At 43.7% G+C, this 11,504-nt stretch overlaps 2 protein-coding genes across 2 annotated transcripts; both read left to right on the plus strand.

Annotated features, from left to right (window-relative positions):
• The first annotated feature begins 8,620 nt into the window (after positions 1-8,620).
• LOC147433141 (uncharacterized) lies at positions 8,621-9,853 on the plus strand. The gene is made up of 2 exons (XM_086492037.1): positions 8,621-9,119; positions 9,231-9,853. The coding sequence occupies exons 1-2, from the start codon at positions 8,621-8,623 to the stop codon at positions 9,851-9,853; spliced, it is 1,122 nt and encodes a 373-aa protein (XP_086348163.1).
• A 411-nt stretch (positions 9,854-10,264) lies between these two features.
• Positions 10,265-10,918, plus strand: LOC147433142 (uncharacterized). Its single transcript, XM_086492038.1, has one exon. It carries the CDS (start codon positions 10,265-10,267, stop codon positions 10,916-10,918), a length of 654 nt encoding a protein of 217 aa, XP_086348164.1.
• The last annotated feature ends 586 nt before the right edge of the window (positions 10,919-11,504 follow it).

Here is an 11,504-nt window from a genome sequence, read left to right on the forward strand (position 1 = left end):
TGGGAAGCAAAGCTAAAGGTAATTTATAAGTAAATAAGCTCACAAATTCTGAGATGCACAAAGGCAGAAGAAGGGCTGCTCTTTCACAATTTGATAAAAGCCATTGTCAAGCAAAGCTAAAGGTAATCTATACTTTTTATAATGCAGCTTAAAATTTTCAAGGAAGGAGAGACCCTCCACATGTCACACTCTACTTCATTTCAAAGAGAACCTTTTAAAAAATTTAATTTGAAATCCAAAAGTGAAGGGTAAGTACTAAGATGGTAGAAAATGTACTAAGATGGTAGAAAATGAAAAGGCTTTTCATCCTACCAATGTAAAGTCAAAGGAACTTCTATATCTAACTATACTAATAGATAAAAGGGAAGGGGATTTCGGCCCCCCCCGCCATGTGGCGACCCCTAGAGAGTCAGGGGACCTCAGTCCGGTGGGCTGCGACCTCACGAGCGGGCTGCAACCTCAGTCAGGCGAGTTATTTCAAAAAAATCATCATCGCCAGCCGCGTACTCAAGATGGCGTGCCCGGCGATGCTAGGTTGATCAATGCGAGCGGGAGAGAGAGAGAGAGAGAGAGAGAGAGAGAGAGAGAGAGAGAGAGAGGTCCTCATCGCCATCCTCATCCTCCACGTTGCAGCTACTCACGCCATCCTCCACGCAGCACGCTGCTGATGCCTCACCACATCGCCATCGCTGGTGCAGCTACTTCGAAGGCGGCTACTGCACCACCCGGCTACTGTGGTGACCTGCGTCCTCAACTCGCGGCCTGCAGTGACCTGCGGCTCCTCAACTCGCGGACTGTACCCGGCTATTGCACCACCGGCCTGCGGTGACCAGTTTGCAGGTAGCTCTCTCTCTCTCTCTCTCTCTCTCTCGCTTTGTTTCCACCCTGCCACGTTTCCTACGTCCTGTCACCCTGCGCCCCTATGGGCATGAAATGAAATGTAATGTTATATTATAATTGCCCCTGTGTGCGCCCTGTCACCTTGCGCCCCTGTGGGCATGAAATGAAATGTAATGTTATATTATAATCGTCCCTGTGGGCATGAAATGAGAACGTCTGTGTGTGTGTGTGTGTTAGAGAGAGAAAGAGTCATTTTCGAGCCATTGCAATGTTTCGGAAAATACCCCCAATATTTTGCCCTTCAAAATTTCCAAAATCCCCAAAATACGTGATTCCAGAGAAGGCTTGATCGTCTATCAATACAATATGCTAAAACTAGAATTTGTTTTGGTTATGTAGGCTTTGGAGATGAATTGCTTCATTGTTTTAAGACATGATTGCCTTTTTTTTAATTTTTATATATAGATAATTTGTCACCGTGATTCCAGAGATGCAAAAAAAAATTGTAGCTTTCCATAAGAAGGCTGATCGTCTATCAATACAATATGCTAAAACTAGAATTTGTGTTGGTTATGTAGGCTTTGGAGATGAATTGCTTCATTGTGTTAAGACATGATGCTTTTTTTTTTAATAGATAATTGTGACAAATTACATGCTAAGCACTAAAAAACGGATCTTAATTGTCACAAAAGAATAAAGATTAGAAAATGTCGAACAGTCCAATCAAAATAGATACAAGGGTACTTTCGGGAATTTTGAAATTTAAGGGGTATTTTGGGAATTAGCACAAAAAGTGCTTGAGGCGCTTCCTGTCCGAGATGTCAAGGCGAGAGAGAGAGAGAGAGAGAGAGAGAGAGAGAGAGAGAGAAGGTTGTGGGCTGTTTTTTGTTGCGATCGACCCTCGCAAGGGTGCATTGATCGTAAGATATGTCCAATAGCAGGGTCAGGAAGCTTTGAGCTATTTTGAGCAAATGCAAAGTGAGGACACCTCTCCAAATGATGATATTGATAGTCTTGCACTGTAAGAGGGGTCATTTATAGACCTTGGCCCTTCGAAGATTCCTACCTAGGATGTCGTCTCTTGGAATGCACTGATTGCGGGAAATGTCCAGCTTGAAGTGGCCAATAAGCCAATATTTGCGGACGCCCATGAAGTTGCCAGTCACGACCCACACCTACTGCGTGTCAATGCCCTTGATATTCCACTCGAATGCCTTGCCACATGTATTAGCATTTCCACTATCCTCCTCTATAGCCCATAGGCGTACGCATATTCTCTATTGTGGTAGCCGCCGGCTAAATGACCACCAAGGAACCCTAAAGAGATTTTCCTCTTTCCCCTCTTCAACATCCTTGGCTACTCACAATCGTCAACAGTCAAGGAGAGATGGGTTCTAAGCTAGATACAAGGGGAAGATGGTAGAGAGAGCATTCTCTGGGGAGATGCATGAAGTGGGGTTATAGGTGAAGCTTCAATGGTGGAGGGTGTTGGGTCCAGCTTGAGGATCGCAAGGGTTGGGGATGGGAAAGAGCGTGAAGGTGTTGACATAGTCGTCCATAAGAGAATCATGGGAGGGTGGTATTAAGGATGGTGTAGGAGTAGCGATGATGGAGCTGGTCCATTTCTGGAAGCTTCTTGGCTATGAAGGGGTAGGGTGTTGTTGTGGAGGTCACGGTGGCCTTTTCCACACAACCTAATTTTTGGAGTTGGCCATCCACTGGATGGGAGCTTTGAACCACTGATTGCAGCCACTATTTGTGGATGCCCACGAAGGCCCCCATCATGGCCCACACCTTCCACTCAAATGCCTTGCCACATGTATTAGTGTTGCCACTATCCTCCTTTATCGCATGCAGACATACGTATATTCTCTGTTACGGTAGCCGCCGACTGAATGCCCCTTCAGTAACCCAAAGAGGTTTTCCTCCTACTTCTCTTCAAACATCAGACAGAACTCCATCTCGATGTTGGATGCTACTCTCGCACAGACAATGATGGATACATGTATGAGTGCTACATCACAGATGTTGTAGAACTATAGAGAGAAAGAGAGAAGAAGAAGACAAGTTTTAAAGTTGCAGGCTCAATCCCATGACACCTCAAGGATCAACAAGACTTGAACTCACAAATGCGAAGAAGCTTTGGGTTGTTTTCGGCTGATGCAAAGCGAGGGTGTCGCTTTAGATGCAATCACATACGCTTGCATCTTGAGGGCAAGAGTCACGGTCACAAAGCTCTAGGTTGTTTTTAAAAAATGCAAAGAGAGGGCATATCTCCAAATGCATGAACCTTGAAGGTATGTGGCATCACACAAGATGCTGATATGGGCAAAAACAATCATGATAATATTGTAAAATTGGGGTCGTTCAAAGAAAAAGTCGTGCTTGGCACTACCTTGGTCGACATGTATCCCAAATGTGGTGCACTTCATAAAGCACAAAAAGTGCACGAGGAGATTCCTACCTAGGATGTCGTCTCTTGGAATGCATTGATTGCGGGAAATGTCCAGCTTGAAGTGGCCAATATAACATTTCATTTCATCTTCCTCCTCTCCACGCGAGATTGAGACTGTGAGCTATCGTCATCAATGCCCGAGGATGTTCGGCATGCAGCAGTGAACACAGAACCTCATGCCCTTGCACCCACCCCTCACAGCTCTCAGCATGGCGCAGTGTTGACCACCGACTCTCACGCAAGCTCACCATTGCAGCCTTCCTTCATCCTCCCGACTACTGCAGCAATGCACGCCATCCTCCTCCGGGCTACTGTAGCAACGCACGCGGGTTGTCATCTCTCCTCATCTCCATCTGAGCCGGCTATTGCAGGCCGCACACGCGAGCTCGACATCCTCCTCTCGGCTACTGCAGCAACGTCATCGTCATCTCTGCGGGCTCTCATAGACCTTGGCCCTTTGAAGATGTTTAATATAACGTTTCATTTCATCTCCCTCCTCTCCATGTGAGATTGAGGTAAGGGTCACGGTCACAAAGGTCTAGGTTGTTTTTAACAAATGCAAAGAGAGGGCATATCTCCAAATGCATGAACCTTGAAGGTATGTGGCATCACACAAGATGCTGATATGGGCAAAACAAATCATGATAATATTGTAAAATTGGGGTCGTTCAAAGAAAACGTCGTGCTTGGCACTACCTTGGTCGACATGTATCCCAAATGTGGTGCACTTCATAAAGCACAAAAAGTGCATGAGGAGATTCCTACCTAGGATGTCGTCCCTTGGAATGCACTCATTGCGGGAAATGTCCAGCTTGAAGTGGCCAATATAACATTTCATTTCATCTCCCTCCTCTCCACGTGAGATTGAGACTGTGAGTTATCGTCATCAATGCCCGAGGATGTTCGTCATGCAGCGGTGACAACAGAACCTCATGCCCCCACACCCGCCCCTCACAGCTCTCAGCATGGCGCAGTGTTGACCACCGGCTCTCACGCAAGCTCGCCATTGCAACCTTCCTTCATCCTCCCGGCTACTGCAGCAGCGCATGCCATCCTCCTCCGGGCTAATGTAGCAGCGCACGCGGGCTGTCATCGCTCCTCATCGCCATCGTCATTTTTGTGGGCTCATCGCCATCTGAGCCGGCTATTGCAGCAGCACACACGGACTCGACATCCTCCTCCCGGCTACTGTAGCAGCATCATCGTCATCTGTGCGGGCTCTCATAGACCTTGGCCCTTTGAAGACGTTTAATATAACATTTCATTTCATCTCCCTCCTCTCCATGTGAGATTGAGGCAAGGGTCACGGTCACAAAGCTCTAGGTTGTTTTTAACAAATGCAAAGAGAGGGCATATCTCCAAATGCATGAACCTTGAAGGTATGTGGCATCACACAAGATGCTGATATGGGCAAAAAAAATCATGATAATATTGTAAAATTGGGGTCGTTCAAAGAAAACGTCGTGCTTGACACTACCTTGGTCGACATGTATCCCAAATGTGGTGCACTTCATAAAGCACAAAAAGTGCACGAGGAGATTCCTATCTAGGATGTCGTCCCTTGGAATGCACTCATTGCGGGAAATGTCCAGCTTGAAGTGGCCAATATAACATTTCATTTCATCTCCCTCCTCTCCACGTGAGATTGAGACTGTGAGTTATCGTCATCAATGCCCGAGGATGTTCGGCATGCAGCGGTGACCACAGAACCTCATGCCCCCACACGCGCCCCTCACAGCTCTCATCATGACGTAGTGTTGACCACCGACTCTCACGCAGGCTCGCCATTGCAGCCTTCCTTCATCCTCCCGGCTACTGCAGCAGCGCACGCCATCCTCCTCCGGGCTACTGTAGCAGCGCACGCGGGCTGTCATCGCTCCTCATCGCCATCGTCATTTTTGTGGGCTCATCGCCATCTGAGCCGGCTATTGCAGCAGCACACACGGACTCGACATCCTCCTCCCGGCTACTGTAGCAGCATCATCGTCATCTGTACGGGCTCTCATAGACCTTGGCCCTTTGAAGACGTTTAATATAACATTTCATTCATTTCATTTCATCTCCCTCCTCTCCACGCTAGATTGAGTCTGTGAGTCAGTGTTCAAGAAAAATGTGTTTCAGCTTACTATCGTGCTGTTTTCAATTTCCAAAATGCCGCTTGAGCGCAAGGGAAAAAGGAGAAATTCCACCCCGAAATAGAGAAAATTTTAGAAAATTAGGCTATCGTTTGAGTTTTAAACTAGATCAAAGCCCTATGTGAGTAGGGCTAAGCACTGCACAACAAGCCAAATAAATTAAAGTGTACCTCAATCGATGATTGGAACAGCTACCATCGGACACTAGGTGACACTCTTAACAGTTGAGGGTTTGAGATAAGCGCTGACAACATCTTGAGCGCACTCTGTACCACCGGACACTAGGTGATGCTCTTAGAACAATATGACACTCTTAGAACAATATGACACTCTTAACAGTTGAGGGTTTGAGATATGGCAGCGGATATCACCCTGAAAGACCTCTTGGTGGTGTGAGCTATGCTTTTTGAAACGCTAAAAGTTTAGGTTGGAATCCCCTCCATTTGGTGCTTGGTTTTCCATAGTCTACCAACAGTTACAAAAAATAGGTCTTCAAAAGTAATGTTTGGTCTCATAGACCTTGGCCCTTTGAAGACGTTTAATATACTCTCCATGTGAGATTGAGACTGTGAGTCAGTGTTCGGAAAAAGGAGAAGTTCCTCTCTTGAATTCTAGCATTGCCTTGGTCGACATGTATGCCAAATGCCATGCACTTCATAAAGCACAAAAAGTTCTTTCAATGAGCTTAATCTATGGGATGTCGTCTCTTGAAGTGCACTCATTGTGGGATATGCCTACACATGAGTAGGGGGGGGAGAGAGAGAGAGAGAGAGAGAGAGAGAGAGAGAGAGAGAGAGAGGGATGGGGCAACCGCTCTCTTGGCCCTAACCAAGTTAGTCATATCCCACAATCAGTGCATTCCAAGAGACGACATCCTACACACAAGCTTTGGCTATTGCTCTCTCTATGGCCACCTTGTGCCATAGAGAGGGAGGTATAGAGAGGTGGATAGGGGAAAAATAGAGAGAGAAATAGATAGAGAGAAAAACATCTATAACCCGGTGCTAAATATATATCTTATTATTTCTTACAGAGATGGAGCACGTGCTTACCTCTGGAGGAGATTCTTCGGAGGTGATATTTTCTACCCCAGAGAGAGACCCAAGCAACAATTTACAAAATTCCAAGCGCGTTGCCCGAGGTGGCGATGGACCTGCAAAGAATAAAATTGTAGATGGACTAGGTATCATCCACACAGTATGCTCCAAAATTCAAGCCTCATGTGACAGAGCGGAGGAATCATAGATTTCCTATAGAGAGAGCATTCACTGGTTGAGCCATTCACAATATGAGCAAGGGGTTTATCTTCATCGTCTAGTGGAGAGGATGCAGCTACAGATCAATGGTATTTTGCAGTAGCAGAGCTCAATGCAAGGACAACTTTCTCGCATAGAAAGCAACCAGGAAAAAATCATGAGTCTCTTGGAGAGGTCCGTTCTTATATTTTGAGGCCACTTCCTTGATGCATATCTCTATGTTTTCTATTTCTCATGAAAAGTGTATTCTTCACAACATAGGCAACTTGGATTTTGCATGTTCCTTTTGTGGTGCTTTATCTTGGAAAACAGAAGCAAAGACCATTCGCACATTTGTGGGGAAGAGTTGTTGCAACTCAGGAAATGTTTCTTTGCCGCCATTAAGTGAACCTCCTTTAGAATTAAGGGAATTGATGCACAGGGGTAATACTAGAAGTAGAAAGTCTTGAAACATATCAGAGCATACAATAGTGTATTGGAATTTGCTTCTTTGGGAGCTCATATAGATGAATCTCTCTGCCAAAGAAAGGGAATCTATACCTTCAAAGTGCATGGATCTATTTATCATAACATTGGTCCATTGATGCCAGAAGAGCGATTATGTCAAATCCCTCATTTTTCTCAGTTGTATTTTTTTGACACTGAGAATGAGTTGAAAAACAGGATGAGTCATGTTTCTAAACTCAAACCAAATGTTTTGGAAAGCTTGCAATCGATGATGCATCGAGTAAATCCGTATGTTCAAGCTTTTAGGGGGTTTGCTACAATGGTCCAAACTTCCAATAGTCCGGAGATTAGGATGGTCATTACTGAGAAGCGTACAAATGGCTGGCAATATGCTGCTCCAACAAGTGTGGAAGTTGCTGCAATCATGCCTGGTCAGGGTGAAGAGAGCAACATTGGCCATCGTGATATTGTGTTGAATCTTGTGGGTGGTGGTCTAAAATAAATCTCAAATTGCCATAGGTCATACATGCCTCTATTATATGTGTTGCTATTTCCAAATGGTGAAGAAGGTTGGAATCCTTACATACCCTAAGTGAACAAAGCGGAAGTAAACAAAGAGCGAGTAAATGGAACTACATTAAAGTATATTTCTACAATGGATTTCTACAAGTATAGATTGCAAATTAGAGATGACATGACACAATGTATTTTACATGGTGGTAGGCTACTGCAAAAATATATTGTTGATGCATATAGTTGTTTGGAGGAGTTGAGGATTTTGTGGGTTCGTGATCATCAAAGTGAACTTCGCAGTGAGGTGTATCAAGTCTTGACAGATATGGTTGGAGCAAGAGATGGAACAAGGGATGATAGAGAACTGTTATTGGGTGCTAATGTTGGAAGAAGGGTTGTATTGCCTTCTTCGTATGTTGGTGGCCCTTGCTATATGCACTAGTTGTACCGGGATGCCATGGCAATTGCACGCAAGAGAGGAAAACATGATCTCTTCATTACATTCACATGCAATCCTGGATGGAAGGAGATACATGATGCATTACTGCCTGGACAAACATCCAATGATCGTCTTGATCTTACTGCCCGTGTTTTCTACCATAAGTTCAAGGATTTGATGGGCTTGCTGATTAAGAGAGCTATTTTTGGTAAGGTCATCGGACACATTTATGTGATCGAGTTCCAAAATAGAGGCCTTCCTCATGCTCACATTCTGTTGATACTTGCACCTGAGCATAAGCCAACAGAGACATTGCATTATGATAAGATTGTGTGTGCGGAGCTTCCTGATAAAGTAATGTTTTCATAGTTGTATGATGTTATCAGTCGGTGTAATGTGCATGGACTATGTGGAAACTTGAATAAGAATGCTCCATGTATGAAAGATGGAAAGTGCAGGTTTAAATATCCTCGAAGCTTCAGTGCATCGACTACTATGGCTAGGGATGGATACCCAACGTACATGAGGAGGGATGATGGAAATTACAATGTTCGTAAATAAAGTGCAAATGAGTAATAAATGGATTGTTCCATACAATCCATTTTTGTCAATAAGGTACAATGCACATATCAATGTGGAGGTTTGCTCCACTATATCCGCTGTGAAATATCTCTACAAGTATGTGTATAAGGGACATGACAGGGCCACTGTTGTTCTACAAGATAGTGAAGGGCTTCTAAATGAAGTTACAAACTATCTTAATGCTCGATATGTATCAGCATCTGAGGCTATCTGGCGTATACTTGGGTTTCACATGCATCAAGAGAAACCTGACATACAACGGTTCCAAGTTCACTTGCCTCATCAAAATCAAGTCATCTTTAGTGACAAAGCGACTGTACAGAGTGTGGTGGAGGGAGAGGTCAGCAAAAAGACAACGCTCATCGAGTGGTTTGTTGCAAATCAACAATATCCAGAGGCCAACGATTTGTTGTACATAGACTTCCCAACAAAGTGGGTTTGGAAGCCAGCAAGTAGAACATGGACTCAAAGATAGATTGGCAACATGATTGGAAGAATGTACCACATTGTTCCCAATGTTGGAGATTTGTACTATTTGTGTATGTTACTCAACATGTGCAAAGGATGTAAGTCTTTTGAGGATATTAGAACCTTCAATGGACGAGTATATGACACATTGAAAGAAACATGTAATGCACGAGGATTACTGCAAGTTGATGATGAATGGTTTCTTTGTTTGGAAGAAGCTTCTTTTCAACAAACAGGGAAACAATTGCGCCTACTGTTTGTAGTCATTTTGTTTTTTTGTGAACCAATACATCCTGGTGCATTGTGGAATTTCTTCTGTAAGGAGCTTTTTGAGGACCATGTATATCATATGAGGGTTCGCACAAATGATGCGAATACCTGTGAACACATGGCACAAAACCAAGCTTTGTCAAACTTAGAGACAATGCTTCAACACTATGGAAAGAGGCTCTCAGATTATTCTGGAATGCCGCAGGTGGATCACACCTTGCAAATTATGAGTGAGCATGGAGTGCTTGCTGAAGAGTTCATGTATAACAGAGATGAACAAAGAGTATTGTCTGCTCCAATGGAATCATCTTTCAATGTTGGGCAAAGAGAAGCTTACAATCGGGTTTTACAAGCAGCTGGCATGAGAAGAGGGACTGTTTTTTTCTTGGATGGGCCAGGTGGAATGGGAAAGACTTATCTCTACAATGCATTGCTCTCTCGGATATGAGGAGAGTCCAAAGTTTCTTTGGCATGTGCATCGTCTGGGATTGCAGCAGTGACTTCTCAACAACGGAAGGACTGCACAATCTAGATTCAAGATCCCTATTGATATAACTTTTGAGTCCACATGTAACATTAAAGTAAACAGCCAGCTTGCTGAGTTGTTGCGAATGAGTTCATTGATCATATGGGATGAAGCCCCCATGGCTCATAGACAGGCTTTTGAGGCTCTTGATAAGACACTAAGAGATGTCATGAAAAATGACATGTTGTTTGGTGAAAGGTTCTCCTCCTTGGTGGTGATTTTAGATAGATATTACCTGTTGTGCATAAAGGGGGAAGAGAAGACATTGTTAATGCATCTTAGTGCCACTCATACATTTAGCAATGTACAGAAATCATGCATCTAACACAGAATATGCGAGTGGTCAATTGTTTAAGTAATGTTATTGAAAGAGAGTTTGTGCAATGGACATTTGATATTGGTAATGGCGATGTTTGTGATGGGGACATACTTGATAATTTGGCCCTGCCGGCTTTCATGATGCTACCACAAAATGATTTGCAAGCATTGGTTGCTTGCATATATAGAGACCTTGAAACACAGACTTGCCATGCATCCTTTTTCAAGGATAGAGCAATTTTGGCTCCATGGAACAAGGAGGTGGATACTATAAACAATTTGGGCTTGCAACGATTTCCTGGTACTTATAAGGAATATATCAGTGCGGACTTAGTGTGTGATTCAAATTGTGATAGCATTCTATTCACAAGTGAGTTTGTAAATAGTTTAGATCTTGGGGGAGGTTTTCCACTGCATGTTTTACAATTGAAACAGAATGCTCCAGTTATGTTGCTTCGCAATTTGGATCCAAGAAGTGGTCTTTGTAATGGGACACACTTGATTTGTAAGCAATTCCACAACAAGGTGATTGAACCAGAAATCATTACAGGGTCACATGGAGTAAATGCAGTGTTCATTCCAAGGATTGATTTTCTCATGGGATCTAGAGAAGGTCTCCCTTTTGATTTGAGACGCCGCCATTTCCCCTACGTTGTGCTTTTGGGATGACAATCAACAAGGCACAAGGCCAAACATTGGGAGTTCTTGGATTGTATCTCCCAACATCTGTTTTCACCCATGGTCAACTGTATGTGGCAATGTCTCGCGTGAGATCCTCTTCTACCATCAAGGTTGTGGTTGGTGATAGTCACTTAACAAGCATTAGTAGACATGGAGATCAAAGAACATACACTTCTAACATTGTCTACATAGAGGTGTTGCAATTGACCTGCCCTCTGCCACCCCCTTGCCATGGGGTTTAACGTGGCTGTATATGTTTCATCCAATAAAAAAGTACGGTAAGACCATATTAGGTAAAGTGGGAAAATCCCAATTCCCAGGTTGGACAACTTTCAATATATCATGTACAAAATATAGAGATTTTGTCAAAAATTTGAGTTTTCTTAAGGTCTCATTCCACTTTATGCGCATACAATACACAATGAAAACAACTAAAATACCATGGTTTCAATCAATTGGATTATTAGGAGACGAGTATATTGCATCCATTATCGTTGTCTATGTTCTACTGTCCTACCTACAACTTATCTCAACATGGAGAGCTTGGTTTCTAGGTCCACCACTTGTCCAAGTT

This window comes from Adiantum capillus-veneris, chromosome 20 (genome assembly GCF_014529385.1).
Source record: "Adiantum capillus-veneris isolate H3 chromosome 20, ASM1452938v2, whole genome shotgun sequence".
Lineage (NCBI taxonomy): Eukaryota > Viridiplantae > Streptophyta > Polypodiopsida > Polypodiales > Pteridaceae > Adiantum > Adiantum capillus-veneris.

Excerpts from the sequence above, each read along its gene's own strand:
- LOC147433142 (XM_086492038.1), top strand. The coding sequence starts at position 10,265 with ATGCGAGTGGTCAATTGTTTAAGTAATGTTATTGAAAGAGAGTTTGTG.
- LOC147433141 (XM_086492037.1), top strand. The coding sequence starts at position 8,621 with ATGGAAATTACAATGTTCGTAAATAAAGTGCAAATGAGTAATAAATGG. Across the intron at positions 9,120-9,230 it reads GTGGGTTTGGAAGCCAGCAA|GATGTAAGTCTTTTGAGGAT; the intron begins GTAGAACATGGA and ends ACATGTGCAAAG.